This window comes from Rhineura floridana, chromosome 4 (assembly GCF_030035675.1).
Source record: "Rhineura floridana isolate rRhiFlo1 chromosome 4, rRhiFlo1.hap2, whole genome shotgun sequence".
NCBI classification, from domain to species: Eukaryota; Metazoa; Chordata; class Lepidosauria; order Squamata; family Rhineuridae; genus Rhineura; species Rhineura floridana.
In genome coordinates, this window is record NC_084483.1 from 154,670,872 (window position 1) to 154,695,110 (window position 24,239).

The window sequence follows — 24,239 nt, forward strand, 5'->3', positions numbered from 1 at the left end:
GGGGAAACATAAAAAAAGTTTCTTTTTCCTGTGGCTTCAAAATTTCTGGAAATTTTACATCTCTAGTTGGAAATAGTAAAGTTGGAGTTTCTGCCACCATTACATCTTCCAGTACATCTCACCATGCCATTTCAAGGTCCTTTTTTTGCATCTAGCCTGGTTTGGTCAAACATTCCAGGGGCTAATGAACCATCCAGACTAGTATGCTTGAAGTTGACTGTCAATTGACTGGTGCATCTGGGAAGGCTGTTTTTCATGGGACATGATTGCCACCATTTTGGTGTGATTTGTCCCATCTTAACATACCGTCGTCTTGGCCTGACACACTTCTCCAAATCCACTTAATGCAGTTTGGTCGTACAATGTTCTCAAAAGAAAGTTACACTGCTTAGTGCAATCATTTCACTGGGTCTCAAGCTTAACACATGGTACAGACTTCTTTCTGCCCCTGCTTTGGTTCTGCTCCTGTTTTGGTTCTTTCCCTTTGGGGGCACTCAGTTGATGGGTCTTCAAGCAAGCACACATCTAGTCCCCTCAGCCAGGCATCGCCTCCACTTCTTCAGGGTAGAACATTTCAGCGGCGACATAGACTTTGAAGTGGTCCAGCTTAGCAGGCAACAAGTTAAGTCATGGGTGTGGAGACTATACTGGGATGTTCCGCCAGTTGCATTGCATGTGTCTGTGGATCTGTTTGTCTTTATTCATAAGGCTCAGCTTTTCCTGCTTCTTCACGATATATCTCGAGATGGAGGCAGGGGTAGTCAACACTTTTCTGGCTCCTTGGTCAAGCAGTCTGCTGTATGCCTTGCCTCCTTACTGCTGGTGGGACGGACTCTCCAGTAACTGCATTCAGCTTATTCTTCCAGCCTGTACTGATCACACTGGCCATGGTGTTCAGTTCACTTCAGCCTGTCCATCATGGATCTAGGGAGGTTGCCAAGGAGGTCGGTCTTCTGTCCCAGGCAATTTTCTGGCATCTGGATGTTTCAGTAAGTTGGGGGTCTTTTTCCAGGGCGATCATCACCACTATCCTGTCTTCCAGGATCCAGATTTACCAAAATTCATGGTTCACTCCTTCCAAGTGGTGTTCTTCTCAGAGGGTACGTCCCTCTAGCTTTGAAGATGGGCTGAAGCCTAACACTCTGTGTCAGCAGATTTTGCCATCTCTTACATTTTGTCTGCCAGGACAATCTTTACTGAGTGGGCATTCTTTGGTCATTTTGTCTCAATCTGTTTCATTCCAATCTGGCTCACCTTTTGGAGAAGGTTGGGCATTCATTAGGTGTGCAAGGGGCTCCCAAGGTTTACCTTACTCTTACTTGGGTCATTCACTGGCCTGAATCTCCATTCATCTTCTTCCATTCCAGAACTTGGGGGGGAAAGATTTCAATTTCTATATTGTTCTGCTTGCTGTGAGAAAAGGATTCACATTCTATTTTGTCCTGCTAGCTGTGGGCTTACATTTCTCTATTATATGAATCCCTGAGGTTACTGGGATCCCATTACATCATGTTTCACTGCACAAGGTCATATGAGTCCCTGAAATTACCAGGGTTTCATTACAACATGCACAAGATCAGAAGCCATCTTGACTACTCTGTCCACTAACATTCCACTTATGGTCATTTGTGAGGCCACTGTTTGGTCTTGTCCTGACTTGTTTATTTTGCACTACGAGTTATATTGTTATGCTTCTATAGATGCTTTCCCTGGGAGGTGTATTTTCTACAACATGGTATCTCACATTTAGGAAGCCTGGGTGGTCCCTCCCTATTAGGACTCCTTTGGTACATCCCACCTGATGGCATGCTACCTTGGGAAAATAGACCATTGTCTCACCTGAAAAGTGGTTTTTCCCAGTATCATGCCATCAGGGCCCGCCCTGCTGAGTGGACTGTCTATATGTTAATTTCTCATGTCACGTTTTATCTGTGCATGTATTGCTAAGGCTGCTTTTTCCTTGTTGATTTTATGAAGTTGCAAACTAGTTAAGACTTTATTGCATGTATTATCAATATTTTGCTGCTCTTATTGTGTCTGCAGTTTTTTTATGTGTATTCTTGCTGTGCTGTGTGTTCACCATGCGACTGTTGTCAAGATGTTCTCCTTCAGCTTCTTCTGGAATGGACTGGGGTGAGGACAGGAAGGAACAGCTCAAGTCTTAACTCCTGTTCATTCCTGCCTTCACACTCTAGGTGACACTATAACCCACCTACCTGATGGCAAACCACCATACCTGGAAAACCACCTTTCAGATGAAACCCACGGTCCATTCTCTAAGCTCCATAGAGGAAGGGTAGCAAATAGATATAATAAATAAATACTACAAACTATAGTCTGTCATATGTATAGATCAACTGTTCTAATAATACATTATCTGATGATTAGGTTAGTCACATAATGGCTATGTTTGCTCATATTAAGCCAAAACTCTTACCTTAATCATCTAGGATATGGATGAGTAGTATGCACTTATACATGGCCCCTTCCCTTATGCTTCCATCCTCCATTTGTGTGAGCAACTGAACAAGCTAGGACCTAGTACTTAACCATGGTTCCCCACTGCATGCAAATGCACACTATAGTTAATGCCTTCAAAACGAGCCAGGATATGAAGTTATGATTTAAAATTGGCTTCACATCCTAGCTTGTTTTGAAGCCATTAACCACAGTTTGCAGGTTTACACGTAGCTTCCTGTTACATTAAAGGGAAAATGAAGCAGCTTCAAAGGAGCTCTGGGCAACTGCACACAACTCATTGCATATTTTGGCTTAGCATTATGTGCTAACACATTCTTCTCTTCAGCCAGTGCTTCCCCTCCACCCCATCCCCCACTTCTGTACCTTGCTGTTCTCCAGAATCTCATACAGGACAATGTCTTATTAAGGACCTGAAGTTCATTGAGCTGGTATTTGAGGTACCCATATTTTTTCCCTTAGGAATGTCCTATCTATTTGATAAATTAGAGTTTTCTACCACCATATAACAGTAAGTAGATGAAAGTAACTCTTAAGGACATAATGGGGGATCTTGGGCCCTTCAGATGTTGTTGAACTCTATTAGACCCAGCCAGATGTTCAACAACATATGGAGGGTTACAGGCTCCCCACCCCTGCCTTAAGGGAAGAGCAACAACTGGTTGATAGACCTTTAAAACATTTAAAGTAAAGAAGAAATAAATATACAAAAAATTATTTCAATTAGAATTGTGATAGCAGAAAAATGAATATTTGTCCATTTTGTTACAGCTTATGAGTGGACCATTTCTGCAGAGTCTCCAGCAGTTTGCTAAAGATTCAATCAATGAAGAGACAGTAGAATTACTACAGCCTTATTTTCAAATGGAGGATTATACTTTTGAGAATGGTAAAAAAGTCTGTGGTAATGTGGCTGGGCTCCTTTCTTGGACACTGGCCATGGCAACATTTTATAGCATAAACAGAGATGTGTTGCCTCTTAAGGTAAATGACAATATTTGGTTTCAAATACATTTTTAGTTACTGGGAGGAAAAAGAAATATTGCAGAAGTCTTTTGTCATTTGCTTGTACACCAATAGTGCTAGAAGAAATCCACCTGTGATATCCCAAATCCTAAAGTAATTCTTTTAACTTCCCTTGAAATCCTGAGAGATGTTTCACCTCATTGGGAAACTCCAAATTCACCTTTAATTTTGTTTTAGTTGAAATTTGTTTTAAGATCTGTATTTTAAAGAGCATATCTCAATTTGATTGGCAGTATCATGTGATGCTTTTCACTTCCCCACAAGAGGGAATGAATTGCATCTGCACAAGCTACAGTGTGGGAATATTTAGAATTTTTATACAGATTGTAAGACCAGCAAATGGAGGAATTTATATTCAAACAAATCACAAACAAAATCCATGACTGGATCACCTCCTGTCTCATAGAATAGTAGAGTTGGAAGGGGCCTATAAGGCCATCAAGTTTCTTTTTCCTAAGTGTAGAACTTTGCATTTATCCCTGTTGAATTTCATTCTGTTGTTTTCAGTCCAATGCTCCAGCCCATCAAGGTCCCTTTGAATTTTGTTTCTGTCTTCCACGGTATTACCTATGCCCCCCAATTTTGTATCATCTGCAAATTTGCTAAGCATGCTCTGTACCTCCTCATCCAAGTCGTTAATAAAAATGTTCAAGAGCACTGGGCCCAGGACCGAGCCCTGTGGTACCCGACTCGTTACTTCCGCCCAGTTTGAGAAGGAACCATTGATAAGCACTCTTTGTGTATGATTCTCATATAAGTTTGTGATCTTGGTTCCTCTTTGCTAGGGAGGGAAGATTCAGAGGAGCATTTCCTGAGACTACATCCTTTTTTGCACAGATAGATTAATCTAATTAGTATTAGCGTGATTTTTCTCTTTCTGTTTTTAATAACCAAAATTACAAGGAAACAAACATATTTATATATCGTTATAGATGTCCCTGGAAAACTTATTGCTTCATTCATTTTTTACTTTCAGGCTAACTTGGCAAAGCAAGAAGGGCGTTTGAAAGTAGCAAACGCAGAATTAGGAAAGGCTCAAGCATTATTAGATGAGAAGCAAGCAGAACTGGATAAAGTACAAGCCAAGTTTGATGCAGCTATGAAGGAGAAGATGGTAAAACATGTTGAAAATTTGAAGTTTAGGATTTATTTACTATATAGAGTTAAGTAAAATGCTTCTTGGTCAAGTCTATTTGTGATGCTGCTTCTGTAGCTTGACACTGCCTTGTTTTGAATTTTTTCCTGTCTTGGGCAAGGTTGTGGAAATGGTGGTTGCCTGGCTTCAGGCTGGGCATTTTACCTGCTTTTTGCAGTTCCTGGATCTATGCCCATCAGATCTCTGATATGGGAGTGGTACTAAAACTTTGTTTGTGGGTCTAGTTGACAGTTTGCACAGAGATCTTCAGGAGACTAGGGTTTTGACCCTAGTAGGCTAAAAGGCAGATAATAGAATTTTTTAAAAATATGAATATTACACTGTTTAGAAGTATAACAGGGCTGCTGTAACACAGTCTATCCTTTCCCCTAAATTACTTTGTGGACACCAAGCTCTTTGGATCTCCGAATGTCTAGGTTCAGGTAGGACCTTGTTCCTACCTTGGAGACAGAATAGTTTCACTACTTTAATGACACCAAAACATGCAAGATTTTTTTTTCAAGTGAAATGAGCATCTGGAGGTAGGAATCTTCCCCATACTTTATTTATGAACCCCTTCCCATAAAACACCCCAAAGTGACTTAATGATGAAAACATCAATAATAAAAACTTATAGAAAAACAATTTAAAGTGTAATGCAAATACATATTGGGGTAAAAATTGCTACTTAAAAGGCTGTAGTAACTCACACTAAAACCAGCCATGAGGTATTCACAAGCTGGCTGTTGAGTGCGGCTGTAATGCATAAAAATGAATGATTGCTTGTCATGTCCTTGGCACTAGTCCTCATGAGTCATACATTGCTATCTTGACTTTACTCATGTTTAATGTATATGTAAAATTTCTGGATAAGACTGCAAGAATGGGTGTGAAATGGACCCATTATATGAATAACACCCAAATCTCTCTATTCTTTCATCTGGCTGTGGATTTGCACCACCATGGTTAGATACTGGATATGGATAAACTAGTTGAGATTGAATCAAGACAAGATTAGGGGGATGATTCCTGGCAAATATTTTGACCTAAAAGTAATGAGAAAATCCACTATGTTATGGGGTCTAATATCCAGAGACATGAGGTTCCTGGGCTACTTGTGGATAACAGTAGTTGCTATGGATGATTTTCATCAATTCTGCTGAAAATGCTGCAGTATTTTATCCTCAATCAATGCCTAGTAATGGTTATGCCATAAATGACCTTGATAACATCTTGTATCTGTTCTCAAGATAGATGCTCATAATTTGTTTTGAAGTAGCATAACTGTCATATAGTCATTTTGAAAAATATGTGCCATAACATTTCAAAATTTTAGGACCTCTTGAATGATGCAGAAATGTGTAGGAGAAAGATGCAGGCAGCCTCTGCACTTATAGATGGCTTGAGTGGAGAGAAAATTAGATGGACCCAGCAAAGTAAAGAGTTCCGAGCCCAGATAAACAGGTATGGTATATGACAAATAAAGGATCAGAATTCATTTTAAAATACTACTAAACACTTATAGATAGGCTGTGAAAATAGGTAACTATCAGGCTCCAGTGAAATCAGAGGGAGTTAACATCACTGTCACTTCTGTTATTCCATAATAATGTTTGTTATTGACCAAAATAATTTAAAAGAGTTAATTTCAACCTCAAATAAATATATGATTGATATTTAATCTCTAAATGGATATAAATTTCTTCTTTCTTTTCTTCTTATTTGGGGGGATTGGATGCATGAGTAGATTAGGGCTTGCAAAATTGTCTCCCTTACAGTCTTCTTGCTTCCCTCCACAGTATAAATTAGTGCTGCTGATACCTAAGGTTATATGAGGAACAACACTGCTTCAGTGTCCTGACTTGTTTTTAATCAGCTCACTGAAGCAAGTGGTTAGTGCTAGTGGAATCCTCATCCACTTAATCAGTCATGGGTTCTGAAATAACTATTTCCCATTTTAAAACTTAGAAGTAAAATAGACAGCAAACTCACTTTATGTCCCCCTGAATTCGGCCATTGTTATTTGAATTTGCATGACTTTTTTAAAAAAAAGGTCTCTGCTACATCTATTGATTTAAAGAATTAAAAATGTAAACAATATTAACAGAGTTTCCTTATTTTTCTAGACTTGTGGGAGATGTTTTACTCTGCACAGGCTTCCTTTCATATTGTGGCCCTTTCAATCAGATATTCAGGAATCTTTTGCTTAAAGATTTATGGGAGTCAGAGATGAGAAATAGAAAAATCCCTTTTACTGAAAACTTGAATCTCATTTCAATGTTGGTAGATCCTCCTACGGTAGGTCCTATATTCTGTTAAATTTTTTGTATATTTCTATTTACTGTTTATGAAGTAGAATCAAACTTTTTACATTTTTAACTAATCTGAAGAATGTTTTCTCATCATGTATTAGAACATAGTTTGTATAAGGTTCTATAAAATATGTGTACTGTACGTTCATGGCAACAGGAACCAAAGGGAAAGCATGGAAGGAAGCAGTTCTGGCAGACAGCAGCTTGGAGAACTGAACCCTGGAGCAGCAACTCCAAGGGATATAAATTTAATAAATAAATAAATAATAAACTATAAACTTTAAAGCAGATAAATGATTTGTTGACATAAAATAAAGATACAACTTATCACTGTTACTTATTTCTCTGCTATAAAAAGAAAGTGTTCAGTGTGCTTTCTCCAATGGGTACCAGGACACCCCAAGTGGGATATCATCTTCCTCACCTGTTGCTTGAGGCAGGAAAGAGTTAACACTCCAAAGGACTCTCACCTCATCCCCTCCCACGTAGTGTTAGTTCATTTTCCTGCCTGGCTTGAGCTATGTTTCGCCTTGCTCTACAGTCTGTCTGGCTTATATCCTTATTTAAGATCGCAAATTTTTCTTTACTGTTTTGGATCTTCTCTGTATGAATGTCTTTCTGATTGGTTTGTGCTCGAATTTCATTTACAGACCAAGTTTTTTTTTCCTTATTTCTGTTTATTCCATCCTGGACCTAGGGACATCTCTAATATGAAAGAAACTAGATGATTTTCCTGTGACTGGAAACTTTGTACACAACCTCATACAGAAATTTCAGTCTGAACTGGAAGGAGGGAGATAAACAGAGACCATTTCATGATTGCAAATATGATTTTTCTAGCTGCTGCAATCATGAACATGGTTGAGGCTGTCTTCATGTAATAAAACATCTCTAACCTTGTAGCATATAATTTAGTCAATACATTGCCAGTTATGATATGCTATAAATTTAACCTTCCAAAAATAAGTGAACACAGCTGCAACAAAAGCTTGCATAGATACTGTAGCATCTTGAAGACATATGTCTTTGGCTTGAGTATCACTGCATTTGTTTTTACAGCAAGAGAGTAACTCACTGGTAGAGGACCTGTGGCCCTCTGGGTGTTGTTGGACTCCGACTCTCATTTGTCTCATCCAGCATAGCCTGCAGTCAGAAACTATAGGAGTTGTACTCCAGCAACAGCAGGAGGGCAAGAAATCAGTTTGTAATGAAACATGTTCAGCCGTACTCCATAGTGAGTTCAATAAATGGCGATTGCTCAATATATATTTTATTTGGTAACAAACAGTCCACAGGTCTCCTAATGCATCATAATCTGCTCTTGAAATTAGTTTCAGAAGTAGTTTCCTGCATAGCACAGTCACAGGGATACTGTTATTAAAACAACAGAAGAGAGAATTTCAGCAGGTGTAGTTTATAATGCAAGCAATATCTGCTGAAATTCCCTCTTCTACCCATCCATGAAAGTTGCAGGAGCCATCCTCTTTTGCATCTGGTCACCCCAGACAAAAGCTAATGTATGATTTAATAATTTTATAGCATAATCCTATACATGTCTCCTGAAAACTAAGCCCCAATGAGATCAGTGGGGTTTACTCCCAGATAACTGAACATAGGACTACAGCCTGATTTTTTAAATATGTTTCCTTAGTTTCAGGGTAGCCAATGTGGCAGCCTACAGATGGTGGCACTATAGTTCCTATCATCCCTGATACTGGCCATGCTGGCTGGGGCTGATGGGAATTCTGGAGGAAACCACATGGGCTACCCCTACCTTGTATGACTCTTATATTTTGGTGTGTGAACTCCTCTTTATTATTTATTTATTTGTTAAATTTATATCCCACCCTTCCTCCCAAAGGAGCCCAGGACAGCAATTTTTCTAGTAATGTCCACTTATTTTAAAGGTGTAATATAGTAAATGGGTATATGGACTTCTGTGTTTAGGTGCATGTGTGTGCATGCATGATGTGTGTATAAAATATAATTGAGTAGCGACAATGATTGATTGATTGATTGATTGATTGATTGATTGATTGATTGATTGATGATTTTATTACGGTCAAAGACCAGCAGAGTAGTGACAATGAACTGAACTTATATGGAGCTATACAATGGTTTGATGTGTTAGTGAAACTTAAGAATGTTTCAATGAATAAGAACATAAGAAGAAACATGTATAAGACTGCACTGTAAACATATCTCTGAACAACAGAAATTCAATATTGGTTATGGAAATGATGGCTTTTTCTCAATGTCCAGATTAGTGAGTGGAATCTACAAGGGCTTCCAGGAGATGAACTCTCAGTTCAAAATGGCATAATTGTCACTAAAGCAACAAGGTATCCTCTCTTGATAGATCCACAAACTCAAGGGAAAACATGGATTAAGCAAAAAGAAAAGGAAAATGACTTACAAGTAAGTGTTGCAAAGTTTAAAAGAAAGTGTATGCACCTTTCTTCCTGCAAATACCTATATATTTTCTGGAAACACATTTCAAGTAAATGCAAGCAGTGCTTATATCTTCACATGAATGGGTCACCCATAGTAAACTGTTAGACAGAACATACCATTCTGTGCACTATCACTTTTTTCATCAAGTGAAGCATCTACTCCTTTCTTGGGGACATGAGTTCCCTTTGATTATAGGCCCCTTCCAGCTCTACTATTCTATGCTCTCTTACGCTAGCATCACTTTTAGATATGTATTTGGTGTCTTCTAGTCATTCTCACTCAGATCATACTAAGAAAGACAATTGTATTTCCAGAACAAATGTTTTTTTTTCCTCTTCACAGATCTTTTTCCCCAGGTAGCAGATAAGAGGAAAATCAACTTCTTTGAAATGTGGAGTTGGAGGAGAGCTTTGCGCATACCATGGACTGCAAAATATACAAATAATTGGATGTTAGAGCAAATTAAACCAGAAGTATCATTAGAAGCTAAAATGATGAAGCTGAGGTTATCATGCTTTGGACATATAACAAGAAGACATGATTCACTAGAAAAGACAATAATGCTGGGGAAAACAGAAGGAAGTAGAAAAAGAGGAAGGCCAAACAAGAGATGGATTGATTCCATAAAGGAAGCCACAGACCTGAACTTACAAGATCCAAACAGGGTGGTTTATAATAGATGCTATTGGAGGTCACTGATTCATAGGGTCTCCATAAGTCGTAACTGACTTGAAGGCATATAACAACAAAGCATGCCATCACGTGGGTTATAGCTCCTCCTAGTGTCCAAAGGCAAGAATGCAAAGGAGTCAAGTCCCTGGCTGCTCCCAGTCCCACTCCAGTTCATTCTTGCCTTTGTCCGAGGCTATTATCTTTATCCTTGTCCCCTATTCTGCATAGTGAGTTGATTGATTCTTTATTGTTGTTTCCTATTCAGTGTGTGTAGCAGTGTATTGTGGGGACTGGTGATTCTGAGTTTTTATTTTGCCTGTGAGGGTGATTTTACCTTACCTATGAAGGAGTTTTTCCTTTTCAGCCTTTACATTTAAATTGAGACTGCCTCCTGTTCCCAAATCCTACCTAATTCTCCTTCCTTACAGGGCTTGCAGCTGCGGTCCCACAGGTTTCCCGCCTTCCTCCCTTGACCCGGCTTCCCCCATGGGGCTCATGGTTGTGGCCCTGCAGGTCTCCCTGCAGGTCTCCCTGTTTAAATGCCTGTTTCAAACTGGCCCAATTTTCTCACCTCTCGGAGAGCTCACAACTGTGGCCCCAGAAGTCTCCTTGTTTAAATCTTTGTTTGAAGCCGGCCCAGCTTTCTCACCTCTCTGAGGGCTCGCGGCTGCAGCCCCAGAGGTCTCCTTGTTTAAATCCCTGTTTGAAGCTGGCCCAGCTTTCTCACTTCTTGGGTCTGGCAGCTGCGGCCCCAAAGGTCCATGTGGCTTTTGCAGCTTTTGAGCTCATGGCTGCGGGCTCAGGTCTTCCCAGTAGCTTGTAGTGGTGGCTCAGAGCAGCAGCACTTGATTCCAGACCCAATCGATAAGATGGCAAAGGATGAATGGGCTCATCCTCTGTGAGCTAAATGGGTGTCAGCCTTGGCTAATAAACATTACTGCTTGGCTACAGACTTTATTAATCATCTGAAGATTCCAGCAGTGGAGGAGCCAATCTCAGCTTTGGTTACCAAGTCTCTCCTCCCAAAGGAAGAAACTCCCAGCTCAAAGACGCATCTGAATGAAGGTTGGAATTTACACTTCATAAGAACCATGATGCAATGGCCTAATCTATTCAAGCCTCTTGCATTGTGTCAATATTTACTAGAGCTTCCATGATGTGGTTGGATGAGCTCTTGGATGACCCCAGTCCTGATCCTGCCAAGATCAGAAAGGTTCTGGTGAAGCTACACAAGTCAGCAGCTTTTATGGCTGACGCCACCTTGGATGCAAAACAGTTTGCAGCACGTGCTATGTCAGCAGGAGTGGTAGCATGGAGGGCTCTCTGGCTCCAACATTGGGTTGCAGATACTACGGCCCGAATTAACCTTTCTACAGCACCTTACACGGGCACAATGCTCTTCAGAGAAGAGGCTCTCAAATCCATATTGGTGGATCCTAAGGATAAGTGCAAGCCGGTCTTAGCCACAAATAAAAGGGAGGACCAGAGGCAATTTATAAGATTTGCTCCAAACCATTCCTTTCAGCCTTTTCATGAAGTGCAACCTGGAGGAAGGGGCCACGACTTTTGAGCCTCCAGAGGCCCTTAGTCCAAGTGCTGATACCAGGGCCACTCTCAATACCAGGGCAGGCCAGTCCCTGCTGCCTCATCTGCTGGTCGGGGAGGCCACCAAAAGAGGCAATACTGACACCATTCCGGTTGGAGGCAGATTACTCTACTTTACAGAAAATTGGCAACGTTTAATGATGGATTCTTGGGTAAGAGATTTCATATCCTGTGGCTATGCAATAGAGTTCTGGCTACTTCTCCCAAACAGGTTTCTCTCCTATCCCCCATCCTGCTCTCCAGGGAGGTAGATGATAATGGAAGAAGCGCAGCATCTTCTGGATATAGCGGCCATAGAACCAGTTCCGGCAGCCAAAAGGTATGTGGGGGTCTACCTTGTCCTGTTTGCAGACCCCAAAAGAGACCTGTCATGGATGGCTGTCCTAGACCTCAAGTTTGTGAACAGCTTTGTGAGATATCATCACTTCAGAATGGAATCCGTGGCCTCGATCATAGAGGCCGTACAGGAGGGGGATTTCCTGACATCCATTGATCGGAAGGAGGCGTATTTCCATGTTCCAATCTGTCCTTCCCACAGATAGTTCCTGAGGTTTGTGTTCAGTCAGCACCATTTCCAATACTGGGCCCTGCCCTTCGGCCTCTCATCTGCTCCAAGAGTGTTCACAAAGGTGATGGTCACTCTGGTGGCCTACCTCTATCTCCAGGGTATCCACATCTATCCATATCTGGATGATCTTCTAGTCTGGGCAGACTTAATGGATCACGCTGTAATTCACATTTGTCACACTCTCGCAACCCTGAGAGACCACAAGTTCTTAGTCAACCTTGAGAAAAGTCATCTATCACCAACTCAACAGCTACAGCATCTGGGACCCATTTTGAACACAGTTCAAGCCAGGCTTTTCCTATTGCCTGAGTGGATCTCAGCGATCAAGGACATGGCATGACTCCTGAGGCATCACTCAGCAGAAGATGTTATGTTACTGGCATAAGCCTTGGGTATGTTTGTCTCAGCCATTCATATTGTCCCTTGGGCTTGACATCATACTCATCCACTCCAATGGGTCTTATTGCCATTTCAGTCAGACTTTGTCAATTCCATGCTCCAGGTGATTTGTCTTTCCCCCTCGCTGTGGTCTTCCGGTGGTGGTCATCAACTCGGAATCTCCAGAAAGGGACTCCATTCTGAGAGCTGGACAGGACCATAATTACAACAGATGCCAGTCTCATCAGTTGGGGGTCCCACTGCGATTCCCTCTTCACACAAGGCACCTGGTCTGCATCAGAGAGACCTCACAGCATAAACTGGCTAAAGCTACAGGCAGTCCATCTGGCCCTTTGTCACTTCCAGCCACAACTAAATCTGACCCATGTCTTGATCTGAACAGACAACAACTGTGTGAAATCACACTTGAACCGGCAAGGGGGCACTAGGTCTCAAATTCTTCAGGCAGAGGCCACCCTTATATTCAGTTGGGCTGAGAGAGACCTACTGTCCTTGAGGGCAGAACATCTCAGCAGGATTCTGAATGTCACTGCAGACTGGCTCAGCAGACAGCAGGTGATTCCGGGAGAGTGGAGGTTATATCTGGCAGTGTTACGTCTCCTCAAGCACCACTTCTGCACTCTGACTGTGGATCTATTTGCCTCAGCTTCCCTGGTTCTCCTTAAGGCATCTAGAGACAAAGGCAGTATCCATAGATGCTCTTCTGACTCCTTGGCTGGATGGTCTCCTGTATGTTTTTCCTCCGGTTCCTCTGCTAGGCAGAATGTTGAGGAAGCTTTGGCGTGAATGAGCTCAATTGGCTGTACTAGCTCCACATTGGCCATGATGTCCGTGGTTCTCAGATCTTCTCTCCCTATCAGTAGCAACTCTTTGGAGGCTGCTTGTGAGGCCGGATTTTCTCTCACAGGGACCAATCTGGCATCTGAATCCGAATTGGCTGAGTCTGGTGGCTTGGCATTTGAGCGGACAAGCTGATCTGCACAGATCTATCAGAGGAAGTTATTGATACCATTCTGGCCTCTAGATGCCCATTGACTAATCAAATTTACCAGAGCATGCGGTGTATATTCTCCAGCTGATGTGCCTCCCAGGGTCTCCCACCCTCCAAAGCTACTGTTCAGCAGGTTTCTGCACAAGGGTTTGAAGATGGGACTGAAGCCAAACACCTTGCATCACCAAGCCTCTACTATTTCTTCAGTTCTATCTGTTAATTCGTCAGGTATCCCATTGGGCTGCCACACTCTGGTTAAACGCTTTCTGAAGGGCCTGCCTCTCTTTCCCCAGCAGTGTCTCATCGTTTTCCATCTTGGAGTCTACAGAAGGTGCTGTAAACACTGCAGTGCCACTTATTTGAGCCTCTTGAGACTGTGCCCTTGTGAGTACTTTCCTTCAAGGTCCTCTTTCTAGTTGCTATAATTTTGGATAGACGGGTGACAGAGTTAGCCCGTCATCTCAGTGTATTTCATAAGGACTCAGTCATTTTATGGCCCGAATCATCCTTCTGACCTAACCAGGACATCATACTTCCATCCTTTTGTCCTAAGCCCATGCATCCACTTGAAAAAGCCTGGCATTCTTTAGATGTCCACAGAGCCCTCAAGGTCTATCTGTTCCAGACCCAAGACATACGGCTAACTGGATCTTTGTTTGTATACATTCACCCAAAACTCTGGGAAAGTGGCAAAGTCCACTTTATCTTGTTGGCTGCATGGCTGCATTGCCATGGCCTATGAGTTGCTTAAGTTTCTGGTGCCTCATAATATCACAACACATTCTACTAGGTCTGCAGCCACTATGGCAGCATTCACAACCAGTGCACCTCTTGCAGATATTTGCAGGGCAGCAGTATGGTCTACTTCTAATTCATTCATCAGACACTATAAGATAGACTGCAATGCCTCTGCTGATGCTTATTTCGAGAGGCGTCTTCTGCAACAGGTTGTTTCTCATGTTTAGGCAGTGGGTGGTCCCTCCCTACTAGGGCTGCTTTGGTACATCCCACATGATGTCATTCTACCTGGGGAAAATGGGCCATTGGTCTCACCTGAAAGGTGATTTTCCCAGGTATCATGCCATCACTAATCAAGCCCACTGACAGGTGTCCCTTTCTCCTCATCCATGTGGGAAGAAATAATACTGCCAAACAAAGCTATGAAGAAATCACATCAGACTTTGAAGCTCTGGGAAGGAGACTCAAGGACTTTGGGGCCCAGATAGTTTTTTCATCCATCCTTCCAGTACTTAGAAGAGGAGTAGAAAGGGAAAGAAAAAATACTCTGTGTGAATTAATGGCTACAAAGGTGGTGCCGGCATGAGAGATTTGGATTCTGGGACCACGAGATACGCTTCCTGGAAGATGGACTGTTGGCAAGTGATGGGGTGCACCTCACAAGGACTGGGAAGAATGTGTTTGGCTACAGCATGGAGAAGTTCATCAAGAAGGCTTTAAACTGAATCCTAAGGGGGAGGGAGACATAAATTTGGTTGTAATAACTGATGAAGGCTTGTGCACAGTAACGGGAACAGAGAGATCAGCTCTAATAGGGCCCAGTAACAGTCCTCAGAAAAATGTAGTAAGGAAGCCAAGCCACAAATCACAGTCTTCGATGTCTGTATACTAATATGCAGAGCATGGGAAACAAGCAGGACAAACTTGACCTCTTAATACAGGAGGGTAATTACAACTTGATAGGTATAACTGAAACTTGGTAGGATGACTCCCATGACTGGAATACAGCAATTGAAGGATACAGCTTGTTCAAAAAGAACAGAAGGAATAAAAAGGGAGGTGGAGTTGTGCTATATGTTAAAAATATATATCCCTGCACAGAAATACAAGATGAGCTTGGTAGCTCCACCGAGAGTATCTGGATTAAAATTAATGGGGCAAGTAATAAAAGGAATGTGGTACCTGGGGTCTGCTACTGACCACCCAATCAAGGTGAAGAAGAGAATGTAACTTTTGAAAAGCAAATTGCCAATGTTTCGAGGAGGCATGATGTAAAGGGGGGTTTCAAGTATCCCGATATCTGTTGGGAGACAAATTCTGCCAAACACGGCGCCTCCAAGAAATTTCTGACTTGTGTTGGAGATAATTTCCTCCTACAGAAAGTGGAGAAAGCAACCAGAGTATCAGCTATCCTGGACTTGATTCTAACCAACAGAGATGATTTGGTGGATGAAGTGGCAGTTATGGGAACTCTGGGGGAAAGTGATCACACCATACTTGAATTCTTGATTTTAACAGAAGCAAAAGCTGAGTAGCCATATGGGCACCCTGGACTTCAGGAAAGCTGATTTTAATAAACTCAGAACAATTGTAAGTATGGTTCCATGGCAAGCGACCCTAACGAGAAAAGGAGTCCAAGATGGGTGGGAGTTTCTAAAAAAGGAAATTCTAAAAGCACAATGGCAAGCAATTCTAACAAGGAAAAAGGGGGGGAAACAGCAGAAGAAGCCAATGTGGCTTCACAAAAAGCTTACAGCTGACCTGAAAACAAAAAAGGACACATACAGGAAGTGGAAAGAAGACCAGGACACAAAAGAAGAGTACAGGCAGGTATCACAGAATTGCAGAGATGGTGTCAGGAAGGCTAAAGCTGGGAATGAGCTGAGGTTAGCAAAGGATGCTAAAAGCAACAAAAATGCTTTCTTCAGGTACGTCCATAGTAAAAGGCAGAGAAAGGAAATAGTGGCACAGCTACTCAATGAGGATGGCAAAATGATAACAGATGACAAAGAAAAGGCAGAAGTGCTCAATTCTTACTTTGGCTCAGTCTTCTCCCAAAAAAGGGTCTATGACCTTCCCAGGAAACATGAACTAGAAGGGACAGGATGGGAACTTGAGATTGATAGGTGGTCAAGGAATACCTAATAACTTTGAACGAGTTCAAATCAGCAGGACCCGATAAACTGCATCCTAGAGTATTGAAGGAACTGGCTGAAGAACTCTCAGAACCGCTCTCTATTTTCTTTGCGAAATCATGGAGGACCAGTGAAGTGCCGGATGACTGGAGGAGATCTAATGTTGTCCCTAACTTCAAAAAGGGCAAGAAGGAGGAACCGGGGAACTACAGACCAGTCAGCCTAACACCAATCCCTGGAAAAATTCTGGAGCAGATTATAAAGCAGTCAATCTGTAATCACCTTGAAAACAATGCAGTGATTACTAGGAGTCAACATGGATTTATGAAGAACAAATCCTGCCAAACTAATCTTATCTCATTTTTTGATCGGGTAACCTCCCCGATGGACTGTGGAAATGTTGTGGACATAATATATCTCGACTTCAGCAATGCTTTTGACAAAGTGCCCCGTGATATTCTGATTAGCAAGCTAGCTAAATGTGGGCTGGATGGAACAACTATCAGGTGGATCCACAGTTGGCTCCAGAATTGTACTCAAAGAGTGCTTATCAATGGTTTCTTCTTAAACTGGGCAGAAGTAACAAGTGGGGTACCACAGGGCTCGGTCCTGGGCCCAGTGCTCTTCAACATTTTTATTTACAACTTGAATGAGGAGGTACAGAGCATGCTTATCAAATTTGCAGATGATACAAAATTGGGGGACACAGCTAATACCGTGGAAGACAGAAACAAAGTTCAAAGGGACTTTGATAGGCTGGAGCATTGGGCTGAAAACAACAGAATGAAATTCAACAGGGATCAGTGCAAAGTTCTACACTTAGGAAAAAGAAACCAAATGCACAGTTATAAGATGGGGAATACTTGGCTCAGCCATACAACATGTGAGAAGGATCTTGGAATTGTCGTTGATCACAAGCTGAATATGAGCCAACAGTGTGATGTGGCTGCAAAAAAGGCAAATGCTATATTAGGCTGCATTACAAGTACATGAAAGGTTGTCACATAGAGGGGGGCCGGGATCTCTTCTTGATCATCCTAGAGTGCAGGACATGGAATAATGGGCTCAAGTTGCAGGAAGCCAGATTTCGACTGAACCTCAGGAAAAACCTCCTAACTGTTAGAGCCATATGACAATGGAACCAATTACCTAGAGAGGTAGTGGGCTCTCCGACACTGGAGGCATTCAAGAGGCAGCTGGACAGCCATCTGTTTGGAACGCTTCCATTTGGATTCCTGCATTGAGCAGGGGATTGGACTTGATGGCCTTATAGGCCCCTTCCGACTCTACTATTCTATTATTCTATGATCACGGCCCTCCCTGTTGGGGTTTGCCTGGGTATAGTACTTTGGATTACTTTTCATACAGCTATTCAGTGGTCAGGTTCCATTAAATATAGTAAGTTCATAGTGTTTTAACGAGTCAAGACTTTTGTGTATGTGTCTGGTTGTTACTGCTCCTTTGTGTGTGCAGTTGCATTTTTTCCTTCGTTTCCCATTTGTTCTGTTCATGCCTGCTGTTACAATGTCTCACTTTGGCCTCATCATGAATGAACTGGAGTGGGACTGGGAGAAGCAGCCTGGGTATTGACTCCTTTGCATTCTTGCCTTCAGACACTAACAGGTGCTATAACATGATGGTATGATACCTGGGGAAACCACCTTTCAAGTGAGACCAACTATCCATTCTCAGTTCCTTCAATGATTTGAAGGGTCTGAGGTGCCTCACCACATCCATTTTCTTTCCTGTAAATCTATAAACCAAAACCTCAGGAAAATAGGAACATTGAATTTGAATCCAGCAGCTTCCTTTCTCAACCATGGGCTTTACAGGCAAACATCTCTCAGCCTCAATGGCCTCCCTCAGAAAGCTGTTGTGAATCTAAACATGAAAAACTGTAAAATACTTTACACACTAATAACACAATCCTATGCCTCAGAAGTAAGTCCCACTGAGTTCAATTAGACTTACTCCCTGATAAGTGTGGGTAGGATTGCAGCTAAGTAAGAGTGTTCTAAAAATTAATAACAAGGCAGCGCCTTGCCAGCTATCTTTCTTCTTCTAAGAATGAATTGTTTCTATTTCTAAGGTGACAACTCTGAACCATAAATATTTTCGCACACATCTAGAGGATGCCCTGTCTCTTGGAAGACCTCTTTTAATTGAAGATATAAGTGAAGAATTGGATCCTGCACTTGATAATATATTAGAAAAGAATTTCATTAAATCAGGAACCTCTTTTAAGGTTAGTTACCTTTATAAAAGAGCTATAATAAATTTTATTTATTGTTTAAAACTGTGATAAATGGTTAATCATATTAAAATTCATGGTTTCCCCCAAAGAATCCTGGGAACTAAAAATCAACTCATTTGAAATGTGGTGTTGGAGGGGAGCTTTGCGCATACCATGGGCTGTGAAAAAGACAAATAATTGGGTGTTGCAACAAATTAAACCAGAACTGTCACTAGAAGCTAAAATGATGAAACTGAGATTATCATACTTTGGACACATCATGAGAAGACTTGATTCACTAGAAAATACAATAATGGTGGGAAAAACAGAAGGGAGTAGAAAAAGAGGAAGGCCAAACAAGAGATGGATTGATTCCATAAAGGAAGCCACAGACCTGTACTTACGAGATCTGAACAGGGTGGTTTATAACAGATGCTCTTGGAGATCACTGATTCATAGGGTCGCTATAAGTCATAATCTACCTGAAGGCACACAACAACAACAGGATACTTTGGGGGAAGCCATGTACTTTAAATGTATGGTGCGGACATGACCATATTCTGAGCAAAACTAAACAAATTATGTGACCAAATAGGGGAACATCCTCTTCATAACATGAACAGTTTCTTCTCTTATTCAGAAGTTGAGAGGTAGAGTGGTCAGAGGTCCCCTTGACAAGAGGTTTTGTTGTTTTGTTTGTCAGTCTTTTGGGGAAGAGCTCTTATTCTCCCCTTTTTGCCTCTCAAGTGCTTAGCAAGTAGCTTTCCCCTCTAACACTTCATTCATATCACGTGGAGAATATGCAAAGTACCCATTCGCACTGCATCTTTGCACCTGTGAATGCCGTTAAAATCAAGGCGGCTGCATGAACCAGGCAGTGATACCTGAGGGATAACAAAAGGCCTTTCACCTTTGCCAGCTTAACAATTTTTTTAGTGTACAGGAGGGCCCCGCTTTACAGCGCTTCGCCTTTCGGCATTCCACTGATGCAGCGGCTTTCAGTTAGGGAATGTCCCTGCTTTAAGGTGCTTGTTCCACTTTTACGGCGGTTTTTGCTCGTCGTGCACCATTTTCGTGTGACGCGCACCATTATCGTCAATGGGTTCCGCTTTTCAGCGGCAGTCGGGAACGGAACCTGCCGTATAAGCAGGGCCTGCTTGTATAATATTTTCTGGTAGAGCCGGAGCATATTTCTTGAGGGTGGCTGTGGACTCCTTATATTATTATTATTATTATCTTTATTTATACCCCACCCTTTTTCCAAAACTGGAACTCAGGGCGGCTTACAACTAAAAATGGGTACATATAATTTGGACATATAAAAATCTACATTTAAAATAGAATTAAACTCATTACAGCATTAAAACAATTAAACATCACCTAAAAATACCTAAAACCAATTTAAGAATAATGTGATCAAACCGTAAAACAATACGGGATACCTCTAGAAGTCCTGTCCTAAATAACTTCTACTCCAAAAGCCTGCTGGAATAAATAAGTCTTCACCTGTCGACAAAAGGACAGTAAAGAGGGGGCCATTCTTGCCCCCCTCGGAAGGAAGTTCCAAACCCTAGGGGCAGCCGCCGAAAAGGCCCTATCTCGCGTCTCCACCAATCGCACTTGTGACGGTGGTGGGACTGAGAGGAGGGCCTCTCCCGAAGATCTCAGGGCCCGGGTAGGTTCATATAGGGAGATATGGTCTGACAAATAGCCTGGGCCTAAGCCGTGTAGGGCTTTATAGGTCAAAACCAGCACTTTGAATTGTGCCCGGAAACAAACTGGCAGCCAGTGGAGCTGTTGCAATAAGGGAGTTGTATGATCCCTATAGCCAGCCCCAGTTAGTATCCTAGCTGCCACTTGTTGTACTAACTGAAGTTTCCGAACAGTCTTCAAAGGCAGCCCCACGTAGAGCGCGTTGCAGTAATCTAACCGGGATGTAACTAAGGCATGTATCACCGTAGCCAGATCAGGCGTCTCCAGGAACGGGTGCAGTTGGCGAACTAGTCTTAACTGAGCAAAGGCACTCCTGGCCACCGCAGAAACCTGGGCCTCCAAGTTTAAAGCTCCTTCCTCTTTCACTCTGATAAGTAGTTCAATTAGGGAGAATTGTAGAAATTCTAATGTTCCTTTTCTTGCTTCTGTCAAGTGCAGGCCATTTTACAGAGTGGCATCACTGCACTGAAGCAATCTATTTAGGCCTTTGAATTGGCCTGAACAAATCTATAACAGTCCAGAACAGGGGTGAGGAACCTCCAGCCCACAGGCCAAATGTGGCCCACCAGGCCATTTTTGGGAAGCCATACCCACCCTACACCTGATGTCATACACAAGAGTGTGGCTTCAAAAGAACGATTGGGACCTTAAAGTGAGCTCCCAATTGTTTTTTGCTGGAGCAAGGTATGCTCCCTCCTGCCTATCAGTGAGTGGGAGCATGCCTTGTTCAAGGAGGGGGGAAGCAGTTTCCATTCAATTCTCAGAGGTTTAAGGAGCAGCATGGGGTTGTCAGGAAAAAGGTTTTCAAGCAGCCCTTTGTAAACATCCCCATGCTGCTCTTTGAACCTCCACAAATCAGAGGCTTACGGAGCAGCACGGGAATGTTTACAAAGGGCCGTTTGAAAGCCTTGCACTGCACCTGTAAGTCTTGACAATCAGGGCTTCAAAGCACAGCATCACCTGACATCACTATGATGTCAGTTGATTGACTGGTTAAGCCCTGCCCAGCTGTCATATTTGGCCTGCTAGGGTTAGGGGAGATTAAGATCTGGCCCACCTGCCAGAAAAGGTTCCCTACCCCAGGTATACAAAAATGAAAACTTTACATAAGCATGCCTACTTTTCTCAGCACAATACTTAATTCCAGGTATCTAGCTTTCTTATCACATTTGATGGGTACAAAATTGCAGCTCTAGACAAGATGCTTCCTCATACCAACAATTCCTTCCTCTTCTCTTTTTCTCACTTTAAGGGCCTTAGAAGAGTTAAATCAGTATTGAGAGGTACACCCGGAAAAATGGGTGCTCTGGAATATAAGAAGAAACTTAAAACGCACCATAAATGATCATTTTACCATTCTCATGCCTTTATTTTTCTTGATTTGCACAATTGCTGTAATATGGTCTATGATAAAAGATTTAGGGGTGGGAACCCATATTGTGATCACTGATTTAATGACAAACTGAGGAAGTGGACAGAAACCAGATTTTAGAGCCACACAGCATGAATTATTTATAGTACCCAAGTATAATAACAAATTTAATTGTGCATGAAGTATTGTGATATTAAATATATATTGAATTATTTCAAGTGTACCCATCTTCCTGAATGATCCTTCTCAATAATTAGATCTGCAGATTACAATGTAATAAAACATGCTTTGAATTGTTATTCAGGTGAAAGTTGGAGATAAGGAAGTAGATGTCATGAGTACATTTAAACTTTATATTACTACAAAATTGCCAAATCCTGCCTTTACTCCTGAGATCAATGCCAAAACATCAGTAATTGATTTTACGGTTACAATGAAAGGGCTTGAAAATCAGTTATTGAAGCGAGTAATTCTTACAGAGAAACAGGTAACAATGAACTGCTATACTAACAACATTATGAAACAATAATGATTCACTGAAGCTTAAACTTTAATTGTGAAATGCTAGTCTAGAGCCCACTAGCAGGTCTTGGCAATTTGAGGTGGTGGCTGCATGGGAATGATTTTTGGAAAGAAGAAAACTTTGGAGAAGAAAAACAGTGCACAAGTTATGACTTCTAAATCATGCATACAATTACATGAAGGCTGTTCATCCCAAACAAAATTCCATCAGAGAGTCCAGTGAAATCAAGGCATAATGTTGCACCTAAATGGTTCTATAGAAAGAAAATGTAAGGGGCAACCAATGATTTTCTTAATTGTTATGTTTACACCTAGTGGGCAGAAATGCATGTTGAGTGACAAATGAAGGATTCCCAATCCTGTGTGGGATGGGAGGAGCAAGGGGTGAAAAGCATTTTCAGGGATAGAGAGAATCAGTGGGTGGAAGGAGGTGCTTAATACTTCCCCTCCTGCCATCTCCCCCTTGGCATTTTGCCCAAGCAGGTTTTCTGAGACATGTATGCTAGTTTCATAAAAAAGGGTGTCTTGGGAAAATGTTAATCCCATCCAAAATTGGTGGCAAAAATACTGTTAGGAATCATATTTCCCACTTAATGTGTAGCTTCTTCCTTAAGGGCCTTAGACCATAGAAGAAATATTTCAGATGTGTCAATGTTTGAAAGTTGTTCAGAAACACTGAACAAATCCCCCTCTTTAGTATAAAAGACAGTAAATACAATTATATAGCAGTTCTTTAAATTATGAAAACATAAAAAGCTAAATGTGCAAATCCTAGTGGATTACAAAATGTAATTGCATTTTCACAGGACAATGCTAAAAATGTTTAGACAATCTGTCTTGAAATTTTAATATAGGAACTGGAGGCAGAGAGAATTAAACTCATGGAAGATGTAACATACAATAAACGGAAGATGAAAGAGCTAGAAGACAATCTTCTTTACAAATTAACTGCAACTAAAGGTACTGTATCTGTTTCTGGTTTACTAAGGTTGCCATCCCTCTCCTTCCATAGAGGACAAGGTCACATGTGTCTCTAGTTTACTGTATTAAAAGGCAAGTTCTTCTTTGGAGTAGATACAGTGGAAAACTTGCACCTGGACTGTACTATTTCAGCCTGCAGATGGGGGCTCACATGCTTGAATCCTCCTCCACAAAATAAATAAATAGTCCTTGAATATAGAATATTAGACACTGAAGAGAAAAGTTGTACCTAGCCTGCTTCTTGGCATCTCATTTCTTTGTGCGGTTTTTTTTTTGTTTTGGTATAGAGTAGCACACAGAAACACAGGTTTACTACCACAATGTTGTATTTTATTTGCAAAAACTACACCTAAATCATAAAAACAAACTTCTCAGACATCCCCATGGATTTGCATATGTCCTTCCTATCCATATTAATGTGAAGTACTGGATGTGGAAGATGAAGAGATAATAACTATAGAGGGGGAGTTTCTATTTGAAATGGATAGATTACTCCTCTCATTGAGATGTGGCAGACTGGTGTTAAAGTTCCTTGATGCTAGAATTAGAATGTTGGAGAATTCAGATGGAAAAGGAAGTAGAAAATGCTGTAGTGTGCATATTCGTCTGTAGCAGAGCTTGGAAAAGTTACTTTTTTGAACTACAACTCCCATCAGCCCAATCCAGTGGCCATGCTGGCTGGGGCTGATGGAAGTTGTAGTTCAAAAAAGTAACTTTTCCAAGCTCTGGTCTGTAGTCAGGAATGGAAATCAGTCAAGCAAATACAATCTGTATTTGTTCACGCTGTTGCTGTTTTTTAAGTATGCAAACAGTATATAATTTTTTTTAAGTGATGTTTTCTTTACACTGAAAGGAATGTAAGTTATGTAGCTTAGGTAGATAGTTATGCAAGTTACTTTAACGTT

The 24,239-nt window shown here is 41.5% G+C and overlaps 1 protein-coding gene across 1 annotated transcript in view; it reads left to right on the plus strand.

Annotated features, from left to right (window-relative positions):
* Nucleotides 1–24,239, plus strand: part of DNAH8 (dynein axonemal heavy chain 8) — a 338,579-nt gene that overhangs the window by 267,740 nt on the left and 46,600 nt on the right. The window contains exons 70-77 of the mRNA XM_061624897.1: nt 3,250–3,462; nt 4,481–4,618; nt 5,976–6,103; nt 6,766–6,937; nt 9,214–9,369; nt 18,603–18,758; nt 22,136–22,318; nt 23,208–23,313. Coding sequence (XP_061480881.1) covers nt 3,250–3,462; nt 4,481–4,618; nt 5,976–6,103; nt 6,766–6,937; nt 9,214–9,369; nt 18,603–18,758; nt 22,136–22,318; nt 23,208–23,313 — 1,252 coding nt within the window. The remainder of the gene's footprint in view (nt 1–3,249; nt 3,463–4,480; nt 4,619–5,975; nt 6,104–6,765; nt 6,938–9,213; nt 9,370–18,602; nt 18,759–22,135; nt 22,319–23,207; nt 23,314–24,239) is intronic.